Consider the following 27,993-nt stretch of genomic DNA (forward strand, 5'->3'; position numbering starts at 1 on the left):
CTGATCTGTGCTCTCTGACTCGAGTTTAAAAACTTCCACAAATACCTGGTTGAGCAGGTTGCAGGAATTACTGAGTGTAGCATCTTGAATAAACCAAGATAGTATTTCTGTTCAGATTTGTTGAAGCAGTTTAAATGCTCCAAATCCTAGATTATGCTAGTACTAGTTGTTCTTAACCATTTAAAACATGTTTGTTGGCTGCAGTAGTATCTACTGCAGTACTGTTAACAGTACTATTGGTTAGCTTTAGTTTGCTCATTAGTTAAGTGAGTCAGAAAAATTTAACATTTAATGAGGCGTTTTGTTTCAGATGGAACCATGCGCTTGGGAGAAGTATGCAAATGAAAACTATGAATGTTGGGGAAGATTGCACAAAGCGTAGCTGCAATTTGAAGGAGACTTGTAGCTTCTTTGGCCAGCTTTGAGAAGATTCACAACCTGGCATGTGCTGCAAGCACTTTAGCGATCGAAACACGTTTACGGTGACAGATTTGTTAACACTACAGTAATGAGATCAACGTGAGTGGAAATGAAATGCACAAAAACTTGGATTCTTGTTCGGCCCATTTGACGTAAACGTCTATTTTTGATTAGGGCGGATTTTGAGTTGCTTGTGACGTAAATTACTCACGTGTTTCTCTTTGGTTTTGTGATGAAATGGTAGTCGGCATGGAGGTCGGTGGATCGCATCTCAGGCCAGAGTTTGGTCTTCTTTAGCAGACATATCAGTCGAAATACAACTTAGTGGTTTTATATTTATACATGCAGAAAAATAAGCAACAAGAGGCTGCCTTTATAAATGCCTGTCAATTTTGTACATTAAACCAGCTCCTATTTGTTTTTAATGCAGTATAATCTCCCTGTTTGGGATTTCGTGTTTACTTTCTCATGTGGTACCGCAGTATATTAATTTATTATGTAAATGATCATTTTGTAACCATATTGACTGTAAATGTACATTTGTTTTGTGTCCTTGTCACATTGTAGCTCATTTCAAATAAATCCGAAGACCTCTACACAACTTTGAGTCACTTTAAAAATGTGTTTTATTAGATGTACTAATTTTTTTTTTATGCATATGAATAGAAGCAACATAAATGAATAACTTTAATGTATCAAGATGGGTATGTAGTTTAACTGCTGCCTCACTTAATGGCACTTACAAACCACATTTATTCCAATTCTGTGAGACTCACCTGAGAGATGCTGCTGCAGTCTATGACGAGTTGGGGCTCCTTAAAAAAATAAATACTTAGCTGTGTTTTTCTATATCTCCATGTGCAGTTGCAGATATACGTTTACATATACCTTGGTCACAAAAACCCCCCAAACATTTGAACTCTTCTTTTCACTTTCTGCACTTATTGAACAACCTTGTATCTCAACAATCGAAGTCAGAATCTATATGATAATAGCCAAGTGGCCTATGTGTGCGTGTGTATAGCTTCGATCACGGAGAAACTGGGGCGAGCTGACGTTTGCCATTTATTTAGTATGCGTATGTATTTTGGGTGAAGGATGAACGCTGCCAAAATGGAAAGTTGATAGGACTAATATTTTTGAAGAAATTAGTGATATTAGCTAATGGTGGACAATGGACATTGTGCTGCAATGCTCCATGGGAGTTGGGGGGTTTTGGGGTGTTAAATATTATTGTGGTTCATGTTTAACAGTGTTGCTTGTGTTTTTGTAGTTCAATTGGTCACTTTAGTTAAATGTCATGTTGCCATTACCCTGAGTGAGAACTGTAGTGCATTTGATGTCTTCCCCCACCATCTCTGTTTGTGGGTGTGTGAAAATAAAAGTACCTGCTTGCGGCATAATGCAGAAAAGACAAAAAGTAGTGTGTGCACACAACTTCAGTCACACAGAAATCGGAGAGCTGACATTTGCCATTTGGTACGCTTATGTATTTTGGGTCAAGGATGAATGCTGCCAAATAGGACTAATATTTTTGGATATTAGCTGAAGATAATTACATTCTGGTCTCACACACCATTCCAGCAGCGGGTGGTAAATCATCTGTATATTAAAAGCGTGTGTGATTTTTATTTAGTTCAGCGTAAGTACATAATTGTAAATACGTTAAATACATGGATGACACAAGAAAGTGAAAACACTTATTTCCACTGTGGTCCATTTAAAAAAATAAAATAAAATGAAATGACAAAATAGATGTAATAATAAAATAATACTGATCATAATAATAATCGTGTGTGTATATGATATATTTCTCAAGAACCTAAACAATTTATAAATACATTAAAACAGTAAATTAACATTAAAACATTTCATAATCAACAGGAAATAAAATTGTTGAGTTCTTCCATAAACTTGACGTCTAAGGTCTATGATTAAAAAAAAACATTCTAGACTCACACACCATTGCAACTCATGGTAGGAACTTTTCATAATTTACTCTTGAAAAATTGTATATTTTATAAATGCTATCCAATGTAGAGCCCATGGAACCCATTGGGGAAACACACTAGTGTCTGCTTTATTTCCTTACAAAGTTATTTAATAGTTGTTAAAAGCTTTTCTTCACCCTTCCGTAAATCGGTACGAGGCTTTCCTGGGAATTAACCTGGAGTGGATTGGCATCCTGCTCGGAGGGCTTTGTACACTCTCATCTGCATCAGTTCTCCAATAGGTACTGGCCTGATGGGTCTTACTGTTTCTTGTATGGAGAGTTACGAGAGATTTCAGGAGTTAATCTAAGAGCCTCTGAATGCCTGTCATAACTTTGAAACTTTGGCTGTACTCAAGAACCTACCTGTAGAACCAGTGCATTGTTGCATTTAGGGAGGATGAAGAAGAAAGGTACTATGGGTAACTCCTCTCACCCCAAATTAACACACAGGAATTGGGAAACTGTGTGATAAAGGTTGAGCAGAACCTCAGGATCATAACTAAGGAATTGATGGAGGACTTGGACACATCAGCTAGAAATGTGGCATCATTCACCTTTAAGAGAGCGCTCCAACATCATGACTTGAAAGACTGACAAAGATTATGCCATTGCTCAGAAATTGATATTTATGAAACAATAACTTGACCAAAGTTTGCAGTTCATCACCAGGACAAAGGATAAGACCGCTCTCATTTGTGGCTGAAGCCATTTTAAAATAACATGGAAATATAGTAGACATTCTCACTGAAAGACACACACATTGTCTGGTAACGTATGTAAACATATGTCCACAACTCTATTTGGTTTCTTTAGCCTTTTATATACATATATATATATTTTACACACATACACACGCAGGAACATAATTTTCTGTCAGCCAGCTTTCCGTCCAAACATCTTCAACTGTTTTCTGTTTTTGTCTTCTTGCTGAAGTTAGTCATAATTCCTTTCTCACTCACTTTCTGGAATGTCCTCCAGCGGTGATCGATCTGAGAGACGACACTGTCTCTAACTGGACAGATCTGAGAGAAAGGCGATTTTAAGTGATTTTTACATGTGAAGTGAGCGGTCTGTAGGTTCCAGGGGTCGTGGTTGGGTCAAAGGTTGGTGTCGGTGAACATGGTGTGCTCCTTCCTCACGGTGCTGAAGCCTTTAATAGTGTCCACAAATTCCTCGTCATCCATAAACTACAACGGAGAACAATGTTAGAAGAAATAAAGATGATTTAGGCATTTAAATACAGATAGGTGACAAATGCGCAACAACTTTAATGTGCTTAAAATGTCTGTAAAATCCTGCTAAATCTACAATGGAGGCCACCATGTTGCACGGCCATGTTGATACAGTAGCCCAAAAGGGAAAAACTCCGTTTGTTTGCTTGTTTGTTTTTTGGTCTTAATAACCCTCATATTTATAAAATCATCAGAAAAGAGAAAACATGAAACAAAATCGTGAACGGCGACATTATGCATTCTGCAACTTCACCATTAGAGTACACTGAATCTTGCACACTGATTAAATATACAGAAATTCTTTTAAATCATCTGTGGTTTCTCAAAATGTTTTATTTAAAAGGTTTTTACCATCATCCAGTGATCGCTACAGGTGTGCGGGTGAACGTGTGAGATGTACCTGGTGGAACGTCTTCAACGAAATCAAAATTTAGTGTTTTTTATGCGCTTTATAACTTGAGAAATAATTGTTTCTTTAATGAAATATAAAATATAACATTTAATTATTGTTCAATGTTTGGACATTTCAAATTGGATAATTTATTTTTGACCCACTGGGGTGCCTAAAACCTTTGCACATATATTGTGGCGAATATGTTGAATTTTAAGGAAATGCAAAATGTGGAATCTTAAATCTTCTCTGCTATAAAGCCAAAAATGGCTGATTTTTAGCGGTTTCCAGTTGTACGTTTTGACGAGAGGATAATGTAACTGCGTAGATTTTTCGTTATGTAAAATTTGCAGTTTTTGAAAATGCAAGTCATTGATGATCCAAGTGCACATTCATAACACGCTGTAAAGTGAGAAATTATGAGTTCCTACTTAGACAAAACCATTTAAGCGTACTGTCAGGTGGATTTTTATTGTTATATTTCTCTTATCTTAAACACCGGCAGAAATTCAGTGCTCCAATTTATCCAAAATGGCGTCCTAACAAATGCTATTTAATTACTTTCGATAAATTGGTTCTGTTTGTCTGCGATATGTTTGTATTCTTTTTATCTCTGAAATTGCCAGCGTAATTTATTTTTTTTATTTTTTTCAAAGACAGCTGCAATGATTATGGTACTGTACTGTTGTTCCTGACTTGAGGCCACAAATACAAATACACTCATTTGAGACATTTTGCCATCTTGCTCAGCCACCGTGCACAACTATAATAACTTATGTGTTCATTGTAAAGACAACAAAACTCAAATATGTCACTGGATCCATCACATGAACAAACATTTTTCAGAACTTTAAAGTTCCCAACTTCAGTTTTCCGTGTTTAACGTAATTTTGAAAGCAGTAAAATTTGGTTGTGAAATAACGCCACGTAATGGATTCTGCTGTAGCTGCAGTGAAATGGCCCTTCAATGACTTAAACATTTCACAGAAGCCTGTTTTCATTTTTTAAAGGAGTAGAAGGTCTGTAGTTTAGGTGATATGGCAAATAACTACAATGATTAAATGTTACATGCGATTTTAAGCAGTCAAGTTCACTAAAAACAAGATATCAATTAATTTCCATAAAATTTGTCATTTTCTTATATCGACTTGGGGACAGGCGTTTGACCTTGACCTCTGGCTTTGATCGTTGACTGATTCTAACCAGAGTCAAGTAACTTCTTCCCATCTACTGGCACAATGTACCTGCCATATTTCATCAGAATCTCAAGGTATTCTGAAGATATCTTACTAACAAACACAGTTCCATAAAGCCTGAGGAGATCACAAGCGCACACGTCTCCAGAGTGTTGGCGATCAGCACAGCTTTCTGGTGTTTCTCTCACCATCCCACTGTCGTGACCCGAAATGTCCGGATCCCACGATTCATCGTCCGGTGTCAGGACCTTCCCGTCTATCACCTGGCTGACGCTGCGCCTCAGAGAGTTCACGCTGAGGATCTCCAGCATTCCTTGTGGAGGCACCTCCTCCACGGCCTCACATTTATCTTCCATCACCTCCTGGTGGAAAAAGAAAATATTCCTGTGTACCAAATATGCTCACCACTGAATCAGGCCTTACATCATCGTTAGTGTGCTTGTGTTACCTCTAATTTCATTGTGAAGCCTTTGAGAGTTACAGTGTTGGAGAAACCCGTGGTGTCCGGCACGGTGTCGAACTGAAAAGAGAAATGTGCAGATTGGAAAAAGAACAAAGAGCACTTTTTACCGTGCATTAGTTACATTTGTCTCAGAAGCCTAGAACGAGACATTTCAGGCCTAAATGTCGTCTCTGGCAGGAGGATTTCTACATGTACACTTGCAGATGTTTAACATAAAGCATAACTGCAAAATGTGAGTCCATTACTTTGCAATAAAGAAATCATTTACTGTGTGCAAGGCAGATGATGTGCATTTTGTGCAGAATAATGATATTTGCACTGCACTCATTGACTTGTCAGTCACAGTACAGGGGTGTGCATCTTCCTCCAAGAATAAAATACTGATTAATTCATCCAGATCCAGACCAAAATGCAATCTGAAACACTTTTTGAGTTATTTAAGGAAATGTTTAAAAAATGTTATGGGATAATTAACCACATCAAGATCACCATTGAAATCGAATGGACACATTCATATTTTCAGCTGAAGGGACCTGACTTATTTATTTATTTTAAATTCAAGTGACACAATCTCATCTTTCTTATGTTGTGAGAACCAAATAATATTTTTATTTTTCATATTGTATTTTGCCCGCTTTCTTTTTGCTGTCGTAGATCTAATCCATGGTGATGTGACCGCTGTTGAAATAGTTTCAAGCGATGTCTAGGCAGGTTACCTGTAAAATGGGGTGAGTGAATAGTTGGATAAAGGAGTAAATAAGTCAAAGCTTGTCAACACAATAACTGCAAAACAGTAAATGCTGTCATCTCGTATGTCTCCGAATTAAAAGGGCATATAAAGGGACAAAAGAGCTCAAATCTGGCCGTACTTGGATGCAGCAGACCAATCCAAAAACAAATAAACTATTGCGGGAACAATCAAATCAGGCACAGCTCACGTCGAGCAGTAATGTGATTATGAACGCTGCAAAATTCCATTACAGCAAACAGACAAATTAATGGAGACCATTGGTTTGACCTCCTTGTGGCCTCACCAAAATGGAATTGCTGGGAGGAGACGCAGCCATGGGACTCCTCTTCTGCAGCGGTAAGGCCACCAGTGGGGGGCGCTCTCTGGTGAGGGGAGGTTTGTTCAGGGCCTAGTGCAGGAGAAACGGAGAGGATTGAGATTTGCTCAGTCTGCAGCCAGAACGTGATGTCACGCCGTCCTGATTGAACAGAAGTCTTACCCTGTGCAGCACGAGCGCCAAAATGACAGCCAGCAGCAGCAAGGCGATGCACGCCATCACTACGACAAACCATAGTTCACGGACGAGGGGTCGGCCGCCTCCGTCACCTCCCTCTGCTTGCTCACCTCCTCCTCCTCCTTCAGGAGGAGTGGGGTTCAATGAATCTGGTGGAAGGGACAGATTTCACTGTGACAGGAACATATGCACCCTTGCAAAATATTAAAATTTTATGCTACTCAGGATTACTCCTTACAAGTGTCCAGTTTTTTAAAATATTGCTGTTTTCTGACAAGCTCATTTCAGGCTTCATGTACCCCACAAAGAGATCGGGGAGAGGGAAGAAGTGTCTGCTTTTGGTACATTCATGCAAAATCCTTTCTGCAGGGTTGTGTGGTGGTATTTTCACATTCCTCCGCATTTATTTTATTTTCCGAACCTGATGGTATCATCAGTACTGATGAAGAGCAGCACAAAATGTCATTATTACATTACACTTACGTTAAAAAAAAAACATCCAATTGAGTTTTGAGTTATGTTAAACATATGTTAAATTATTAAGCTATGTTTAAAAAAAACAAAACACACACACACACACACACACACATACATATATATATATATATATATATATGTATGATAGGGTTGTGTTACGAGGAAGGATTTATCCCTGTCAAAATGTATTCCAGTTTATGATACACTGCTATGAGAAAGAGCGTTGTACAGAGATAGCACTGTAACTGGAGACACGGTTGCTTTCATGGCCTACTTTCCAGCCTGCAGAAATAATGCTCCTTAATCAACCACTTTTATGAATTCTCCTTTTTTCATATATACGCCACATTTCTAGCTATACAATATTTTTAGTATCTTTTGGTCCATGCTGTTCACTAAGTTTACAGCACACCTACTTCATGTTTCTTTGCAGAACTGATCCAGAAACAGCTCTTGGGGATCACAAATAAGAAATATCATTGTTTTAATACTGCAGGATCTCACCAGTGCTGAGGTCCGTGATTCCACCTGAGGCGGGGGGTTTGCTGGCGGGCCCCTCACTGAGTTCTCACTGAGTTGTACATTGATCCAAAAGGCTTTTAGCAGCACACCTGTCACCCCGTCCTTCCTCCCATCAACACAGCAGAGATGAGGTGAAACTATTCAAAGAAAACTGCACAATACTTGTAGCCCCACTCAAGACACCCCCATCCAAGTGAATAATACAGCCTTGACCAAACTGTATGCGTGGCCTCCGAACCGTCCCAAACTCCCATCAGTCATTGCGTGTCTTCAGTTGTGCCATGGTAACAGCCTAGTGTCTGGTTTCACTTTACCTGGAGAGGCGAGGTGGTAGCTGGTCCTCAAGTGTCTTGCATATGTGCAGAATTTCTATTACTTGTAATTAAAAAATCCCAGCATAAATGGGTGATTCTTAGACTACGGGCACTTATGTCCTTTGATCATATTGTATGAAAAACAGAAAAAAGGGGACATTTCACACTTTTATAGTTATCTTTACAATGAAAGTGTTAAGAAATTTGTTCTAGTAGTCTGATGACTTTTTCACCTTTTTTCAGCATCATTATATGCAAATATTGCCGTTTTGTGCTTGTCCCACACCCAGACTTTTGATCTTCAATGATAAAAATGAATGGTTAAAAAAAAACGTTTTTTCTAATGTTTTAAAATATCTCTGAATAAAATATCAGTAAAATAAAACATAATTGGGGTATTCAATGTCATACAACTGTTGTGATTTTTTTAAACAAAATGTAGTTGTCCCACACTATTGCTGTAATTTCCACCACAACACTGTAATGTCCCTTTAAACAATTTGTATGAAAGATTGTTTGGGTAGTTTCTATGGAGATAAACAGTGACATCAGAGCACATGTATATAGCGCCAAATCACAACAAACAGTTGCCCCAAGGCGCTTTATATTGTAAGGCAATGGTGTGGTGGAAATTACATTTACAAGGCCAATAGTGCCCGTAGTTAAAGAATCACCCAAATATGATACAAATCAAGACCACAATTTGGCATATACACCTATAGTAATAGGCAAACATTTGTGACAAACAACCCCAAAGCAATCAGCTCATCTACTCCCCAGGGGGTACCTTTGGTGTAAGTATTATGTGTCTACCATGTACTGTTAAGGAGTTTTTGATGTCACAAGTATTAAAAAAGCTTCATTGTCAGAGTCTGTGTGACATAAAAAAAAGCATTTGTTTTTTCATCCCAGCTTTGATAGAATCAAGGCCATAATGTCACATCCAGCTTGGCTCGCAGCTTGCACTTTTCTGTGAACTGCACATATTACATTTTACAAATGTCTCCTGCATTTTCATATAATTATTTAACCTCAAAAGACTCATTTTAATTAATGGCAGAGAAAAGGAGTGAAATTTTTAGTCCTCTCTGTCTCCCTTGCAGAAATACTTTTTCTGATGTGCGTTTATGATGCACTTGTTACTTTTTTCTGACTTTTTTGAAGCAGAATGTGCGATGTAATGTGCTGCGTAACCACAAGATGGCGCCACACAACAGGCGAAATGTTTGAGCAGCACATGAACGATTTAAAAACAACAGATTGAAAGAAATCGGAAACAAAACAGCTGCATTTTTTTAAAACAAACGAACAATTTTGAGAGTTTATTTTAAAAAGTTGTCTACATTCTACAGCTGATATCAAAATTTTTATATTTTTGGGATTTTTGGCTGTTGATCAGAGAAAATAAAATGGTGAAGATGACATCTTGAGGCAGGTGCAGATCTATTTATTATAGTTATATAGGTATTATTAATCAGCGTATTTATGATCAGTTAATTATTTACAGCAATATTTTTTATTGTGACTATGCAGCATAAAGGTTTTGCCCAAAAAACACTTTTGCTGAGGCCTCTAACTGTCCACTTATGCTTTGGAGGAATAATTGAGACTGATGGGGCCATTCAGGAATAATCCTGGTTATTTGCACAATTAGTAAGCTTGATTGGAATAAAATGTTAAGAAATTTAAAATTAGGGCAACAGCACACCAAGGACAAAAGCTGCATATGCAGCAGTCATTGCATAATTCAAGACAAATAAAGTGATTATTTGACATTTTATGTGAATCTGGCCCCCGCTGCGTTTTCCAACAGGAGCCCCCCACATTAACGAACAGCTCGTTTGATTTATTTTTACAGACGAGCTCTCCTCCGTCTAATAGCCTCATCAGCATTCATACCTCGCTGTGATGATTCGGGACAATGCTTTTTTTATTGAGGGAGTGATCTCACCCCTGAGTGCTAGAATCAGCCTTTTTTTTTAACAGCCCATCTTCTCAATGCCTCATCCATCACCACGGTGGCTGGCGACATAGGCGTTAGTCACATACTAAGTCATTTAAGGAGAAGGACATATTATCACTCAAAGATCACTAACTCACTCGCCGACAGCTGATGTGCGGCAAGACCTCCAGCATGCTCCAGAGATTCCTCGGAGGTTATCGAGCTTCGGCTCAGATGAACAAGAAGCCTTGGCAAATCCCCCCTGTCCAGCTCTGGGAAAAATTCTACGCCAGATGACCTTATGAGCTAAAATGTTGTATCAAGTGGGGGCCTTGGAGTCAGTTGTAGATTTTGTGTGCCTACTTCAAGTAATATAGTCTACATGAGATGAAATATAATTTTCGCACACACCCTGTGACCTAATTAATATCCAAAACAGGTTATTGTTGCTATGGTGATCATTCCACCCACTGGGACTACCCATGTGCCAAAATATGGCCATCGCGTATTGCAAAGACTTTGCGTCCGTCCATCCGTCCGTCTGACTGTGCACGTCATAACTCCAGTCCTATTACTGCTAGGGTCGTCAAATTCACAGGGACCATTCTTGGGACACCAACCTTGGACAAGTTCAAAGATGGCTAACCTTGACCTATTTTAAGAGGTCAAAAGGTCACATTGTTTGCTATTCTATGCTCATACAGCCGAGGGTATTTTAGCATTGTGTTATTTTCTCAACTGGAAGAGGCACTTCATGTTTGAAACTCATTCATGCAAATGAATTCTGTGTGATTCAGTGATACCATAATATATGGTTTTGTGTGGTCTCAACATTTGATGAATTTTTGCTGAAATCCTTGGAAAAACACAAAGCCCTTCCACCATTTTCAGCCCATAATTGCTCCCAACTGTTTTAAATAAACTGTGACCTTGAATTTGACCTTTCAAGGTCACCTAAAGTTGAAGGTCATGTGACCACTATTAATGTAGTATATGACTTTGTATTAGTGCTTAATTGTCACTGGAGGTGTTAACCAGTTTCTTGCAATAGCCAATCAAAACACCCGGGCTAAAAGTTTGACCTCGACTTTTAACAATTTATTTTTCACAATATCAAACCACTTAGTTCTTGGCTATAGTCCTTGATCATTCTATCAAGACCAAAACCCTTGGAGTAAATTTGTTTCCACACAGGATTGAAAACAATACCGCCGTACACATTACCATGTCTGGATGTAATATGAACAAATCTGTGTGGTTATTCTTATCTAAATTTATTTAAGCAGTCACAGGTCTTTTCTGATTTTTGTGTCTAGACTCTGTGCGAACACCACAGCAGCACAGCGATGAGTAGAAGTTCAACAGACTCAATCAAGCCCAGATAAATCGATGGTTAATGCCAGGAAGGGCATCCAGCTGTAAATCCTTTGCCAAAACTATAAATGATGGCTTTAATTCATTCAGTCGCGAATGTCTTCCAAGATGCCTGCAATGATCCAGCTCTAATGATTTATCCGGACGTTGCGGGTGGGAATCCCTAGTTTCACAGACGTTATACTAGCAGGGGGAACCAATTGGGGGTGAAGGTCTCTTGAGTTTTGAGAAAATGGGCAAGATGTTTAAGATGGACAGGTTTTTCAGCAAGAAACCTGACGTGGGATAGGCATGGCACCTTCTCTGTCTCTGGAACACGATGGAGCGTTCATGATGGATATTTTGCTTTTATCAGCCTCACCAGCCTTGTGATGAGTAGCGCTCCCTGGAGCCACTGTTAGACTTCATTACATTATAGGTGTTAATTACAAATCTCCATCCGAGCCGGGTGCTGACGGCCTAAATGTGCCATAATGGGACATAGTTGGAAATGACAGTCCAGCAGACTGGACTCACTTACCACCTCTTAATGAATTTGTTTCAGAGTGTTAGTGCCCTTCAGAAACATCACACTAAATGACTCCAGTGTTGCATTGGAGGATTATCTTTATTGCCCAAGAATCCACCTGAGAAAGATCGCACGGCACAGGTCCTCCCAACATCTCTGTTGGCAAAAAGCATCACAAATATACATTTAAAAAATTACACTGAACCCCTTTGCACACGTGTAATAGTTTTGCCACAACAATATCCACATTGTAGTGTCACAGTTGCATCAAGAAGCAAAATAAGCAGAATGTTGTACTTATTCTCTCAAATTTAATCCCTTCATTTATGGTGAGTAAAAATGACAAACTGGTCATCACATGAAACACACTGACAGATTACCCACTTTCCCCACACATGATGGCTAAAAGAATCACTGGTGCACAAATTTAATTCTACACTTAGCCGTCTACCCGAGAAAGGACCTTAATCCAGGTTATATGGCTGCCTTTTTACATAGTTACATTTAGGGATATACACAACTCTACAACATTATGATCTTCAAGTATCCACATACAGTATAATCAGGTTGTCTTATATGGTATAGGTATCAAGTGCTGTAAATACAGCAGAGAAACTATTAAAAAAGATAATTATCTTATAGTGATATTCATCAATTAAGAATACTTAAATAAAAAATAGCCAGCAGTTACTTACTGATTCAACATTAGCAAATTAAACAGAAAAACAGAATAAATACCACTTTTACTTTTATAGTTGTAGCAGGACATATAATACTTCATTCCCTGACATTTTATATAATGGTTAAACATTTGTTTATCTTAGTTTTAGTTGTTTTATCTGTCACCAAAGATTCTCCATCATCAGAGTTGAAGATATCTTGAGGTTGAGTGCAAAACAACTGGGCCGGTTTGCACTACGGTGCTGCATGTCAAGAGTGGGCCTATTCAGTCATCTCTGAGTCCACCATCCCATCTGGGAATCAGTCAAGAGACAGTCTTCCTCATCACGAGGGATTGCCATGACGACAACGGCTACATATTAGCATCACTGTGTATATTATGTCTCCTGAAAGGATAAGATGTAAACTATACTCATAGATCAGGTTAGCATATGCTGGTGCTGCATGTTACAGCATCCAATACACTATGAATTTGCGTTGGGTCCTGGATAGCAACCACCCAGGCAGACAACCGGTCTAACCTAACCTGATCTAGAGACTGAAAAGGTTGAAATCTGCTTAAGCTGTGGGCTTAATCGTCTATGTTGCACTTATTGGTGCTGTATGCAGTACTGTCCCTAGTGGCGATGTTGAATTACGGAGATGTTCACACGCATACAGTTAAGGTTAATATTTGAATCATGTTTACATGAACTTTCTTTGAGGATAGAGATGACGAATGACTTCTGTTGCTTGAGTATTTCTGTCTTCTAACAGTTTTCAGCAACAGTTTTCATTGAGTCGTTGTCATTCTTTGGCTTTAGATTCTGGGACAGTGATTAGTTGCCCACTTTTGTAAACTGCTGTTTAGGAAAATATTTGAACCTCGGGCAAAGGTATAATCAAATCCTCAGCTATTTTTCCTGGACCGTTCCTCAACTAGGGATGAAGGACTTAAACTTCATTGTCATTTCCATAGCTGTGCATTACAGACAGCCATGATTGAAAGCCTTGTTCTTGGAAAACCTTTGAGGGTCTGGGAGGTTATCTGTGATGAACTGGGATATTTTGTCATTATGCCGTGATCTTCCATGAACCACAGAATATTCAAGATGCTCAAATTTGTTTTTTCCATTGCAAATATGAATTATTTTGGGAATCCCTTGCATTTCCGTGGGACCCGTAACAATCGCTTGTTGTATGCTACATGTATGAAACATCAACTCAACACATGAGAAAATTGCTTTTTTCAAAAGTGTTGTCATTTCATCCTTCCCCAACAGAATTCACCAGTCCATCAAGAAGAGCACAATCAGTGACTCTCTTGATGGCAAGTTGACCTTAATAACGCTCCAGGGCAATATTAACAAAAATGGGTTATTATTGTTAACCCGGACCACAATGTCTGGTTTACAGTAAAGACACTAATTTGGGGAAACCACATTTCTTTGCATTAGACTGAAGAAGCTACTTGGATGATTGGTGACATATCTTGATGATAAAACAAGTCTAGTTGCTTTCATCAAAAATTTTAGGTATGACTTTAAATCCACCCATTATGCATAAGAATGCTTCACGTGTCTTACCGAGATATTTTCAGAGCAAGAATGAATGTCTTACAGGCAGTACACGATTGTGGATGTTTGCTGGTAGTTTTTTAATGGTCTTTACTCTTTGGCAAGACTTACCTCTAAGTACACATTTACCTCTTCTCTGCAAGGGCTACATTGAAAATCATAAAAATAAAAAAAAATGAACTAAATGCAGTTCAGATTAACAGACGTCAAGATGGACACATTAATCCAGAAGGATCTTCAAGTATATTAGGTGATTTTCGAGAAAAGAAGCTCTACATTTGGCATGGAACAGGAAATATGTCCATAAGGTGATTCTTCACGATCCTTCATCAGCTTCAAGCTCCTACATCAAAGCAGGTCAACACATTTGACTCAAAGATGAAATACAGTCATGTTCTTGCTGTCGAAAAGACATTAAAATGGAAGTTGAACCTTCCACTGGAAGTTTCACTGGAACTCGGCTCAAAAAAAGTTCAGCTATGCATCAGAATTCACCCCCTTGGCTGCAGATTTACGATGCCGTTGATGAGTCTAAGCTGAAATGGACAAATACGCGGCGTCAGACCCCCCACCTTCACCCGTTATTCTTTGCTGTCCAAACCGCTGATGCCGAGCAAAGCGAGGGCTGCCTTTGTGGTGGTCAGGCTTTGGCCTCCAACAGTTCGAGGAAAAGTTTGTGCATGGGCACGCGGCCGTCCTGTTTGATGCTGCAGAACTGCTGCACAGCACGTGCAGCCGTCTGCCGGAGGAGGGGGAGGGTCATGATCAGTTTTCCGGCACGCCGGGGGTCCTCTGGGTGGTGGGTGGCTTCATAGTCCTGCAGAGCCCCATGAAGGACATCCTGGAGTCTCTGAACTCCCTCTGAATCCTCAATTTGCATGGAATCTAATAAGTGGGACATGATGGTTGATGTTATTTTTGCAACATAAGAGAAGAATGAAAGGAAGGGCTCCACAGAGGAGCTACAGGACACAGTAGACATGAGCATGTCCCCGTGCAATAGTACTTAAATATTAAATGGTTTGTGCAGCCACACAATAATGACACAAATTATGTCTAAGCTGACATGTATTTATTCTTATGAACAATCAAAAACATACTTTCAAAAGAATATCCAGACAAGGCTGGACAAGTCATAATATAGATGTCATGTTAAACTCTTTGCATACACATTTGTTGCATCAAGTTTTCACTTTGGGGCTAGTATTTTCAATATCATCTTTCTAAAGTGTTTGATCATGATTTTGAATTGACATTTTATTAATATTGCACAGGGACATACTGCTGTTGTATGCAAATGTCAGCTTCAGTTTGTTTGTTAGCAGCTTTACCCTAAAAACTGGAACTTAAGTTTCAAGGAAGTTGTTGCAAAGGATGATTCTAGACTGAAACAAATGGTATAAATTTTAAGGTAGTTTCGGATAAAGTGGCAGAATAAGAAAGTGTTTTGTTATTATGAGATCTTATGTCTTTTTATAAGGTTACAAATGAGAGGAAAAAAAACGTACCTGAGTTTGCAAGTGCGATAGCTTTGAGGACCACAAACTCATCTTTCTCCAGTCCCATGGCTTTGTACTTCTTCACCAGCTGCAGAATCGCATTGTTGAGGTCGAGAAGACCTGCCAGCTTTGACTGCTCTTCATCCATGATGTAGTCTTCAGCGTACACCAGCTTGTCCTCTAAGGCCAGTGATCGAAACACAACACGAAGGATTAAGATCTCCATCCAACCACTCTGTAGGAGACTCATCTGGTCTGCCAGAGAGAGAGAAGGGAAACCTAGGACGGAACAAAAAAAAAGAAAAAAGTGGGACTCAGTATTATTTTGACCAAAAATGGTTTGAGGGATGTTAATATTGCTTCTAATTAAATGCAATGATCCCTCAGCCAGGAATGATGATGACAACTTTGGTTTATCCTTTTGTCAAACACCACAGTTTCTTCTCATTGACACTTGGCCTGAGATGACCAAGACCAATCTTTTTGATTTGTTCCAGTAGATTTACACAGTGTTTTCTGTGACCTGCCTCATATTTGTTGCTGCCAACCATTGCAAATTGAGGAGATTTCTGGTCTGTAGATTCTTTGACTCAGCATTGTTCACCTGATCTCCCGATCTTAAGAAACAGCGGTCCGCAGCTACGTGTTATATGTAGTGTCAGGTTGGAGATGAGGCTCTTGGGACAACTGTGATGGTGTGGAAGTGTGTTCGATGGCATGCATCCAGCCTGTTGAGGTTTGCTTTTGTTGGGGGCCTTTACAGTTGTGTAACAGGACTGGAATACATCGTATGGAAGTAGGCGTGTTTTCACAGGGATCTTGCAACTTTGACGCCAAGGTTTCAGGCGAGATTGGAAACCTAGTTGGCGAGACTGCATCCAGAGAACTCAATGGGTTTCCCCCCACTCCTTTCTTCATTACTTTGGCATTTCAGTTAGCATTTTTGTAGTTTTAATTAATAACCTCTTACAGTTACCAACCTGCACTGCTCAGATTAGTTTGGGTTGAAACTCTATTAGAAATATTCCTCACACAGTAATGGGGAAAATGACATGAAACATAATCAAAAGGCATAACAAAGTACAAAAGAGCAACTCATTGGTGAATATTAATTACACTCTGGAAAACACACCTGCTTTGACAATTACACCCAACATGAGTGGGATTAAGTCGCCGCACATCTCGTGCATCAACCTGCAGACAAACACTCATGAACGCTTTCACTGCTGTGGAGCAGATGATTTTATAGAGCCACGGTAGGAAAAGGAGGTGCTCATATTTTTGACAAGAGCTGTGATTGTTATCACAATTTGTCTGTTTTTACAGTCACAACAGGGAAGTCACTGGCATCCATTTTCCTCAGTTGATTGGATACTGTGTCTGTGCACAATTTCATTGGTCGATAAGGATCAGTAATCTGGCACTGAACCATCGATCTGGGAGAGAGACCTGGAAAGTGTGTGTGTGTTGGGGGCTAAGTGATGAAATCTCAGGTATTGATGGTACAGATATACAGTGTCTGTTTCAATGTTAGACCTTCAATAAAGACAAAAGTTAAAGTACGGTATTTTCAATGAGAAGTGTTGTACACCTTTCAGACAGAGGGATTAAGCTGTAAAGGATGTGCAGGATGGTACAGTAATAAAGAATGCAAGTGTGTTGAGAAGATGGAGGGTCTACTTTGAGGAGCTGATGAACACAAATTGAGTGTCACAGAAGGTTGGATGATGTGGAGAGGGTGAATCAATGCATGACACATTAATAAGGATGAAGTGAGAATAGCTATCAGAGGAAGATGAGTGGAAAAGCTTTTGGTCCAGATGGTGTAACAGTGGAGGTATGGAGATGTTTAGGAGCAATGGCATTGGTGTTTTTGGGTGCCCATTTATAAGAATGAGGGTGATGTGCAGAGTTGTAGTAATTACAGAGACATTAGGTTGATCATGTAGTTATGGGAAGAAGTACTAGAAGCTGGTCTGAAAGGAGAGGTGAAGATCTTTGAGTAGCAATATGGTTTCATACCTTGAAAAAACATGTGATGTGATGTTTGTTCAAGGATCCTTGAAATGATCTGAGCAGACATTGAAAAGCTGTCATGGGGTCCCTGCTCTCAAACTCACACCTGAACAAACTGAAAATTGCTGACAATAGGAAAAGATGGTATGCTTGTCTGAATGACTGATTGCTACCACAGGAAGCCAAATGGATACTGTGGTGACAGATACATTTCACAAAGAGACAAATGGAGAAGTATAGAGAAGGCCAGAAGAAGCTGCATTGTGTGTTTGTGGATTTATAGAAAGCTGAGAGAATAGTTGTGTATTGTATGAGAAAGTCAGGAGTGGCAGAAAAGTATGTGAGGGTGGTGCAGCAAATGTATGAGGACAGTGCGACTGCAGTGAAGTGTGCAGTAGGAATGATATACGGGTTCAAGGTAGTATTGTGTCAAGTATCAGCTCAAAGCCCTTTCTTATGTTTAATGGCAATGGATAGGTTGACAGATGAGATCAGAGAGGACTTTTGCAGGTTTGCAGATGACATTGTGACCAGTAGAAAGAGCAGGAAGCCGGTTGAAGCAAGCTGCATAGTTGAAGGTATGCTCTGGAGAGAAGGGGAATGAAAGTCGGTAAGAGCAAGATGAAGTGCATGTTCTTGACTGAGAGGGAGAATGGTGGAATGATGCTTTTCCAAGGAGTAGAGGTGAGGAAGGTGGATTCGGTTCAATACTTGCAGACAGCTGTTCAAACTAATGGGGAGTGTTATAGAGAGTGCAGGCAGGGTGGATTGTATTGGGAAGAATAGCACCAGTGATTTGGAAGTTGGAAAAGCGTGAGATGGACTAGATGTTTTAACGCAGTGACTGTTGAAAGAGCAGCCAGAAGAATATGAATCTCATTTTGATCATCTCCTTATAACAGTATTTACATCAAAATTTGCAAAAACGGTTTCATTTTTGATTTTGCAAATGATCACTATTCTTGAAATATTCCTCACAGCGTTTGTGTAGAAATAAGGCTTGTTTTGTTCCTTGAGTCAGATGAACTAATTGTCTATTCACTTTGAGAACAAAAAGAAAAAAAAACCTAAATGCTTCTGGAAATTATTTTCCGTTTTGAAACAGGGCAAAATGAAACCATTTTGAACGATTGACTGCTTCAAAAGGCTCAAAAGAAAAAAATGCTTCAATTACTTACACAGTTGCATCAAAACCGATTTTTTTTTTAATACTACATGGAAAATTCCATCTGAAAATGTTTCACACTTCTGAAATGCTCATAACACTATGATGTTGACACCTAGTGAACAGTGAGACCTCCCCAGAATGATTTCCTGGCTATGCCCCTGGGCAGTGCTAACACTCATATCTCCACACTTTGACTCACGGATATGTTTGACAGCCAGCTTGCAGTAAAAAAGGCCAAAAGCAAAGCGGGCAGTCGGTCTTTAGCCAGCTCATCTGCCAGTCTGGCCCACAGATTTCAACCCACATCTCTGTCAATCTGCCTGATAAGAGCAGACACGGGGAGAGCAACCAGGGCGGTAACCCATCACACTCGGCTCCCCGGGGCATAGAACTCAGATGGCCCGGGCCACTTTGCCCAGAACTGTGGTTCTTGCAGGGATGGGGGCCGTGTGTCCTGCCACTTACCTAGAGCCAATGTGACATTGCATTGTTAAGGGGTATTTTTAAAAAAAATCTCTTCTGTTCGAGTCACCTACCTGTCTTTGTATCTGTCCCTGCTGAGTCTCAGTCTTGTTTGTCTCTTTGCCTGTCACCATTTCTTTGATTTGAGCTTTTATCTTCATCTTTATCTTGCTCTCTCTGTCTGTGTTTTTCTTAATCTGCCTCTGTGGCTCTTCTTTTCTGGGTCTTTCTTAAATGGTAAATTAGGGCAACTAGGAGATTAGGGACCTTGCCCAAGGGCCCTTAGTGATTTTCCGGTCAGGCTGGGGTTTGAACAGAGGATCCTCTGGTCTGAAGCCCAACGCTTAACCACTAGACCATCACCTCCTCTTTCTTGATCAAAAAAACATGCACAGAGGACCGATTACAATAACTTGCTCATGCAACATCATGCAGAGTAAAAATCTGATTAGCGCACATTTTCCATTTCATCAGTTAACATTTATTTGCCTTTATATCCGCTGACAGAAATCCATTTTATCTTTTCTTGTTTTTCGCATTTTTATTTTGTCATTTTTGAAAACTTGGAGTAAAATTTGGAGTAAAATAAAAAACAGTGCTTCTCTCTTTCAGTCACTATTCCTCGTTTCCCCTCAGGTTGGGTCACTGCGGTGTCAGTCAGTCACCGCCGCTCTCCCTGCCAAACGTTCCACTGGCAAAGGGCTACAAATACACCGATCAGTCAGATTCCATCTGTCTCTCGCTCTGACAGTAAAGAGCCGACGACGAGGAAACAGACAGGAACTGCCAGGGGCAGGTGATGGAGAGGAGGCACCGCGATGCTCTTCTTCATCTTCGAACAGAACAATGGGAATGCTGACACCAAACACCAAAGCACACGCGTAGATTTAAACAAGTTTTTTGTTGTTGTTGTTTGTTGTAGGGCAACGCACACAGACAGATATATCCGCTCCATTTTGTAACCAGTGTGGAGACATCAACAGAAAGCCCAGGTGTTCCCAGTGTGATGTTTTGGGTGTGGCTGGGTGCACAAGCAGAAACAAGCACCCAGAAATTGTAGATTTTAATCCCAAGGCATCATTTTTTGTTGCAAAACAGTCCATACAAGTGTTTGCATTCCAGGCCAGATCCAACTATTTCACCAAATTTTATAGCAAATGCACCCTTAGATTGCCCATCCTGAGTCACACTCAGTAAAATTACATTTTGCATGCTACATTTTGTCATTAAGATCCCCGGGTGCCCTGCAGTCTATCTTCCTGCTCATTGAGTGAGAAGCAGGGGTGACCACGGGTCTTCTGGGTGACATTTTCTTCAAATCGCACCAGTAAAGTGAAGTCAAACTGTGTAACACACAATGATTGATGCATAACACACAGCTATGCCAACATGCCTTCAATCCTCTGGGCATCAAGTCACAGCAATCCTCCCCTTCTGATCTGATTATAGTCTTAATGTGAGCCAATATGTGTGAGCGTGCAAGCAGCTGAGCTAGCGAGCTAGAAAGCCTGAATCATACCTGGGATGTGTTTGGCCCAGCCGATGTTGACCACCAGCTCCCGGTCAGCGAGGTCACACAGCGTGGTCAGAGCCTTGATGTCGCTCTCAGGTACAGTGGGGTCTGGCATGGCAAAAATGCTCTCTGGCTCGGCAACCAGGAGCGTAGACACCACTTTGTTTTCTACAATACTGCCAGCAGAGACTGAGAGAGAGAAAGAGAGATATACGTGATTTTAATCTCAGCAAAAGAAAGAAATCGAACCAACAACACTACCATTAATTAATGCGTTAAAACAAACAAAACTAACTGTCATTGTACAAAGCTGTGACATTTTTGTCACTGTTTGGCTTCCGACCTTTGCTAGTTATGCTAATAATGGAGTCTTTGTTTAATCGAACTGCACATTTTCTATCAAATTCAAATCAAAACATGCAACCATGTTGTCTCATTAGCTAGCTAATATGTAGTGGGGCTGGTAGCCTATATTAAGTTAACTTGGCATCCAGGTGATTGCAGTGCATCGCCACCTCCAGCTAATTTTTCAATTCACTTAACGTCATCATATGAGAGGTGTGACAGATTTGTTAAACTCAGGAGAGCAGACATCCATGCAGGATGTTTATTCACCAAGTTGTATTGTAATGCTTCTTTGCGTTTTGAAGATATTGCTGCCGAAAAGTAACGATGACCTCTGATTTGAACTTGACCTTTGACCTTGACGTGACCTGTGTTGGAAGAGGACAGTCCTTTGAGTTTATCCACCAGGTTGGATTAAACGTGTTCTTTATTTGAAGATATCAGTGACAGTGACCTCTGATTTGACCTTAAACTTTGATCAATGACCTTGACTTAACCTGTGTTGGAAGAGGACAGTCCTTTGAGTTTATCCACCAGGTTGGATTAAACGTGTTCTTTATTTGAAGATATCAGTGACAGTGACCTCTGATTTGACCTTAAACTTTGATCAATGACCTTGACTTAACCTGTGTTGCAGTAGGATAGTCCAATGAGTTTATACACCAAGTTTAATAGAAATTGCTCCATGCATTTTGGAGATATTGTCCTGGACATACAAATAGACAATAGTACTTCTTTCTGCTTTGCGGCAAGGTTAGCAATTATGTGAAGATAAAGCATTTATCTTGGCCAGTACTGCATTACAACGGACTGTAAATTACATCCATGTGTTTTTAGACTGGCTTATCTAAGCCAGTCTGGCCTTATAAGATAAAAGCAGTGCCTGCTCCTAATTTCCATCATGCATGTGATAAGATTATTTGCAACAAGCCCACACATAACCTGCTTTTTCTATTGATCTGATGGATGAAGGTTCACCAAATTTTAATCCCTTAATCCTCATTATACACCCTTTTAATTTGTAGATTTATAAGATGATAGCATTTACTGTTTTGAAGTAATTGTGTCAAAAATCTGGAGGGGATGGACTCATTCATCTATCTGTTTATTAACTGCATTGTACAGAGTACCTGCCTATGGTTCTGCCAAAGCCTAGGAACTTGCAGAACAATACAAATGCTTGTAATTGGTCATCATGATGAAAACATTGAGAACATGCTTTGCAGTTGATGGCACGTTTTCTTTGCTTGCTTACATGTTTTCTTCTGGGGGAAGACATTATGTGGGTGGAGATAAGGGCTGTTCTCAGCATCTATTCTCCTCTTATATTTCTGTCTGCCGCCCCGAACCCGATCCAGGCGCACACCTAGAGAAAACAAACCAGTAATGATGACATGCTTGCAAAATCAGTATTTCTACTGTGTTTAATAAAAATCAGCCCCGCTAGACGTTGTTAAATAATGTACTAACAACGAACAGCACACACACAAACACACAGGCTTTATAATAAATAAATACTGAGTCTGACATCATGCAGCACATGTTGCAATGTTGAATCTTGGTAGAATTAAAACAAACAAAATGTGGTTCTTCAAGTACAGCTTTAAATTTTTTTTAATTAAAAAAAAAGAATCAACTGAGTATTATTCAGCCTTTGAACAGGAACTGTTAATTAATTTTACTGATGAAAAATTGACAACTGCCCTGACAGTATCACAGTGCTGGTTTCTCAATAGTGAGAGTTGCTCTGTTTTGTTGAAAGTTCAAGTTGAGGTTCGGTTCACACATGATCTACTACATCAATGGTCAATTGTCAGTTTTACATAACGATATGAAATACAGATTTATGTCATAGTGAATTGTTTTTAAAATAATTGCACAAATCTCAATGCAGAGCTGCAGTGAAATCAAAGCGGTTGTGTTTTCACAATGGAACATGCTTAAAGCACAGAGCCTGCTGCAGGCTGAATGTATGTTGGGGTCCAAGCACGAAAATAATCACTTTGAAACATCAGGAGTTGAGAAGGGAGTGTGCACCATGCCTTCCCTATGCTGTCCTGAGCTGAGCACTGGTGAAACCAAAATGGCTAGTCTCGAGTAGTGTGCCTCTCCGAAAGCAAAGCTATATTTGTCTACTCTTTTTTGCTGATCCGAACAGTGATCCAATCCATTACGAGCTGCACTGTGAATTTTTTTTGATCTGTTGCACCCCAAGTTGGCATGGCACTGTGTTCTGTATTGGGATACCTAACAACTTGAGAGCCACCAGTGACAACTGCTCATCTTCAAAAGTTTTGTTGTCCCTCATCACTGTGCAGTTCAAATTGATGGAAACTTTGGAGACACACACACTTATCAGACACTGAATCCATTGCTAAGAAAAATGCATCTGTCTAATCATTGTGAACGTCACTCCGGATGCCTTTATTGAGGTGTTGGGTTACCTGGTCTACACAGTGTCGGTGTTTGTCGTAGCCTTGAATAGCTCTATAAAGGCAGTGGAAACTTTGAGGGTATTACTGGCCCACATGACACCTCGTATCCCTAATTCCACTGAGCCCACCCTGTGCTGGAAACTGTACACTACATATACTTTAGTGGACGTTGTAGTGCTGACTCGTGAGAAGATGAGTAAGCCAGGTAAGCTCAGTGCCCCGTGACCCCTTTGATGGTGTCACGGTGGACAAAAAGTTAAGAGTGGATTAGCTGGGGCACGTGTCAGGTGCCACTCCAAAGTGCGAGATGAAGGAGATGAGGGCGATTACTTGGACACTGTCATCAGATTTAACGTAAACGGCTGGCAAACACCAGGTGACGTCAAACCTATTCGGTGGTTCAGTTTGAAAGAAGAGGATGTTTGTGTGTGCATGTTGAGGGCTGACAGTTACTTAAACACACGCACGAGAGCCGAGTGTAACTCTTCACAGAAGAATGCGCTGACAAGCTGAAGGCCAAGAATAGCAGCGGTGGATAACAAACGACACGCACACCTCCACCCTCCTCAGTTCGATAAACTGCTCCAACAGTGATTTATTTTTTACTTCCTCACACAACCTTCTTTTGAAGTTGTCTGGATCTTCACATGAGGGGCTTTACAAGTTCCCAGAATCCACATGGTGCATCCACCAGCAGCAGACTGATACAGCCCCCCCCGCATGCGGAGGTTACATTTACAGGCCGCTGCTTCCATTGCTTGGTGAGAGGAAGGATGTTCCTTGTGCGCATCCACATCAGCCTTGTCTATTGCGACACATTAGCACCAAAAGCACATGAGTAGATATTAACTGCAAGCGCGTAAATTATCTCTGTGCATGTGCGCGCTCAGAGGAAACTGCTCAGAGGACAGCTGAGCGAGGAAAAGGCTCTCCACTCAGACACAGAAGTCTGCTAAAACAAAAAAACAATGGCGTCTGGGCAGATGTTCCTTTAGGTGAGAAACCCTCGGCTGAATTTGGGCATTTGTGATGATGAACGAAAACGAAGCGTTGACGTCTTCTTCTTCCGGAACTAGGAGTTCACTTTCCCGGTCTTTCTGAAGGGAGCGCTCTCGATCAAATCTCACTCTTTAGAAATGACCAATCACAGCAGAGCCAGGACAGACCCTGGTTCCCCTCCACATTGCGCCAAAAGTTTCGAGTGAGAGAGCAGAAATGCACTTTGCACAAGCAGAAATAATCTTCGAGATAGCGGGGTGATTTTTGAATGGTTGTTCGGCGCGCTGGTCGCATATTCCTCCTCACTCGCAGCGCTTTTGTCCTCGCAGTTAATATCTACGTGTGTAAAATAATATCATTTGCCCAATTGCATGTGTTATCGCGCAAGTGCTTTTTGACACTAATGTGTCGCTATACACGCCAAGTTTGGACTTTGATACCACAGTGCAGTGGACAAGCCCTCAGCACCGAACCAGTCACCACCCTCCAGAGAGAAGATCCTTGGTACTCTTTTTTGGTTTTGTCTTTTCCAGGGATGAGCCTTCAAATAACATTCCACCATCTTCTCATGACAGGTGTCACCCTGTGATGGAAGGCAGTAGCACAATTACTCCCATGGAGTGCAAAAACAAGAGAGTTTCTTTTGCGGCACTGAGTTTTGCTCAGTGGTTTGCAGCTGCTGGCCTCACATTCGCAGATGATGCTGTGATCTTTGCAGAATTATTGCCCTGATTGCAGCACATAAGTTAAGTGAAGAATTGGAATGTCTGTTTGGTTTTTATTATTATTATTATTATTATTATCCTGAATAAAGACTAAGCTGCAGACTTTCAATGACTTTCTGAAGTGTATCCGTTTGCAGTGAAAGTGTCAAACTTGTAGAGAGATTTGCTTATCTTGGCAGTGATGTTCATATCTGTGGGTCCTTGACCTTTGAGATGCTTGGAAAGAGTTTTTGGAGGAATGAGATTGCTGAAAAGAGATGTTGAGTGCTGATACCTTTGCAGGAGAATGAAGGTCTGGCTATTTAGAGTCCTGGTGCTTACTGTCTTGGATGCTAACTAGATATATAAGGTAATCACTGGATGTCTTTGTGACTGGGCGTTTTCAGAGAATCCTTCGGTACCACTGCAATTACTTTCTGTCAAACGAATGGTCACTTAAGGATATTCAGATGAGTCATACTACTTGCATTGTGAGAGAAGAGCACCATTGCCCTTTTGGCCATGTGGCGCGCTTCTCTGGGCATGTTTCAGCACACAGGTGCTTCACTGTTGAGGACCCTACCCCAAGGGGATGCCCGTCTTTCACCTGGCTGCAACAGATAGATGGCTCCTTTGGGTAAGTGGGGAAGGACCAATTGCCTGCTTGGGTAGTTGCCATCCTGGAAATGCTCCCAGACCTGACCTGCTTTGAGTGCACAATTGAACAGTGAAGGATTTGACAACACAAAGACTTCAGAAGACTATTTCCCACTTGCTCAGATGCCTCACAGTATCATGAACGCAACTACGTTAAACACACCTGACACCAGGAAGTAGCAGCCGGCAGAAAAAAGGCAAAGGAGTGAAGAAGCAGAAGACAAAGTAGGTAATTTCCCAGAGGTTAAGGTGACATACCGAGATTATTTCTTTGCTCAGTCAACTGTTCAAAATTCAAACACACTCAAATTAAAATGATATTAAAAAAAACAGTAAAAAGCTGCAAATGTCACAATGGGGAAGCTTGAACTTCTTATGATTTAGGATTTTAGTTAATAAATTAACTGATTATTAAACTACCAGTTCCTCTTAGGAGTATAAACGGTCAAAGCGTTGAAAATCCATCCCAAATACTCGATTGTTGTAACCAAATCCGGTCTTTTCATTGTGCATTTAACACAATTCTGACTCTGCCCGTTAAACCTCACAGTTCGTCTTTACTGCAGCCTCTCCAGGGAGGAGCGGCGTTACGAGACACGATGAAGCGTGTTACGATGGGAGTTACGAGGAACAGTTCACATGTCACGGAGGTCCGGGACTCCCACAAGGCATCTGGAGGAATTTACAAGGACAGAAGCGAAGGGAAGGAGGAGGGCGGAGGTGGAGTGGGATGTGTGCTGGTACACCATTAAAATAGCAAATTTAGACCAAGGCCAGGCAGGGCTGTGCAAATAAATGTGACACGTTTAGACAAATTTATATTCACAAACTGATCCGCGTGTCAAACTGCAATAATTCTGTGTCCATAACTCACAAACACAAGCAGGCGGTAAACAGATGGCGCTCCGTGCCGAAATGAAACAAAGGCATTAAACTGTATCTTCTGTAGATACTTCACTGTCCATTTTATGTCGTCTCTGTTGGTCCTGCACAACCGGCAACAAGTGGGACTGTACAGTATGAGGTTAGTAATGTCTTCCTTTTTGAGTCACGTCTAAATCTGGATAACAATATGTCACCACACAGGCACACGGTCAGGCTAAAGCAACGCCTGACTGCCGCTACAAACTCTGCCATTATCAGTTTATATTTTTGAGCATAGACGCTATAATTACCGTGTCATAGAAGGTTGTTTTAACACATGCCTCTTTGTATTTTTAGTAGTATTATTTGACAAGCAGCGGTGACCTCAGTGATCACCAGAAAGAGGCTTTGGAAACAACAGAAACTGATATACAAGCTAATTTTAAGATACATGTAACTTCATCCACTCATGCTCCTAATTTCCATTATGCACATGATGATAAGGTTACTCCTTGGGACAAGTCCAGAAATGTCCAGCGAGTGGCAGATAGGTATTCAGTATGTTGCATAAGCAAAACGAGCTTGCTTTTTCTGTTGATCTGGTGCAGCAAAATTTTTTGTCATTATTGGAGATTTTACAGATTTGCATGTATTGTTATCATCATGAGTTATCGTGCTCACAACCTAGAAGGGATGGACTCATTTTTACCCGATGGCTAAAATATGGCCATCAAGTATTGCAATGGCCTTGCATCCGTTCGTCCATCTGTGCTCAGCATCAGTCCAGTCCGATTACTGCCAGGGTCTTCAAATTCACAGGGAACATTCTTGGGACACAGACCTTGGACAAGTTCAAAGATGCCTATCCTTGACCTATTTCAAGAGGTCAGATGGTCACATTTTGTTTCTTATTTTTATGCTCATACGGCTAAGGGCATTTTAGCTTTTTGTTATATTTTATATGTTCATTCACTCATTGCATTTTCAAAAGTACATGTCTCTGCTTATGCCCAAGCCT

The 27,993-nt window shown here is 40.5% G+C and overlaps 2 protein-coding genes and 1 long non-coding RNA gene across 6 annotated transcripts in view; 1 reads left to right on the forward strand and 2 right to left on the reverse strand.

Moving 5' to 3' along the window:
* Positions 1-3,298: 3,298 nt before the first annotated feature.
* On the reverse strand, positions 3,299-8,076 carry si:ch211-57i17.5 (usherin). Of its 2 annotated transcripts, XM_034162196.1 has the most exons (6): positions 7,921-8,076; positions 6,925-7,088; positions 6,730-6,834; positions 5,681-5,752; positions 5,421-5,594; positions 3,299-3,600 (listed from the first exon to the last, which is right to left on the reverse strand). In XM_034162196.1, exons 2-6 carry the CDS (start codon positions 6,979-6,981, stop codon positions 3,511-3,513), a joined length of 498 nt encoding a protein of 165 aa, XP_034018087.1. In that variant the 5' UTR covers positions 6,982-7,088; positions 7,921-8,076; the 3' UTR covers positions 3,299-3,510. The 2 variants fall into 2 exon arrangements, with proteins under 2 accessions (XP_034018087.1, XP_034018084.1); XM_034162193.1 differs by lacking the exon at positions 7,921-8,076 and having other exon boundaries at positions 6,925-7,188.
* Positions 8,077-12,156: 4,080 nt separating this feature from the next.
* LOC117502891 (estrogen-related receptor gamma-like) overlaps positions 12,157-27,993 on the reverse strand; it is a 40,223-nt gene continuing 24,386 nt past the window's right edge. For both annotated transcript variants that reach the window (XM_034162028.1, XM_034162027.1), the window contains exons 5-8: positions 22,572-22,682; positions 20,978-21,160; positions 15,822-16,091; positions 12,157-15,198 (exon numbers count right to left, since the gene is read on the reverse strand). In XM_034162028.1, the coding sequence (XP_034017919.1) occupies positions 14,954-15,198; positions 15,822-16,091; positions 20,978-21,160; positions 22,572-22,682 (809 nt within the window). In that variant the 3' untranslated portion in view covers positions 12,157-14,953. The remainder of the gene's footprint in view (positions 15,199-15,821; positions 16,092-20,977; positions 21,161-22,571; positions 22,683-27,993) is intronic.
* LOC117502893 overlaps positions 15,653-27,993 on the forward strand; it is a 36,358-nt gene continuing 24,017 nt past the window's right edge. For both annotated transcript variants that reach the window (XR_004558428.1, XR_004558429.1), the window contains exons 1-2: positions 15,653-15,663; positions 17,391-17,392. This is a non-coding gene — a long non-coding RNA (uncharacterized LOC117502893). The remainder of the gene's footprint in view (positions 15,664-17,390; positions 17,393-27,993) is intronic.

This window comes from Thalassophryne amazonica, chromosome 21 (genome assembly GCF_902500255.1).
Source record: "Thalassophryne amazonica chromosome 21, fThaAma1.1, whole genome shotgun sequence".
Lineage (NCBI taxonomy): Eukaryota > Metazoa > Chordata > Actinopteri > Batrachoidiformes > Batrachoididae > Thalassophryne > Thalassophryne amazonica.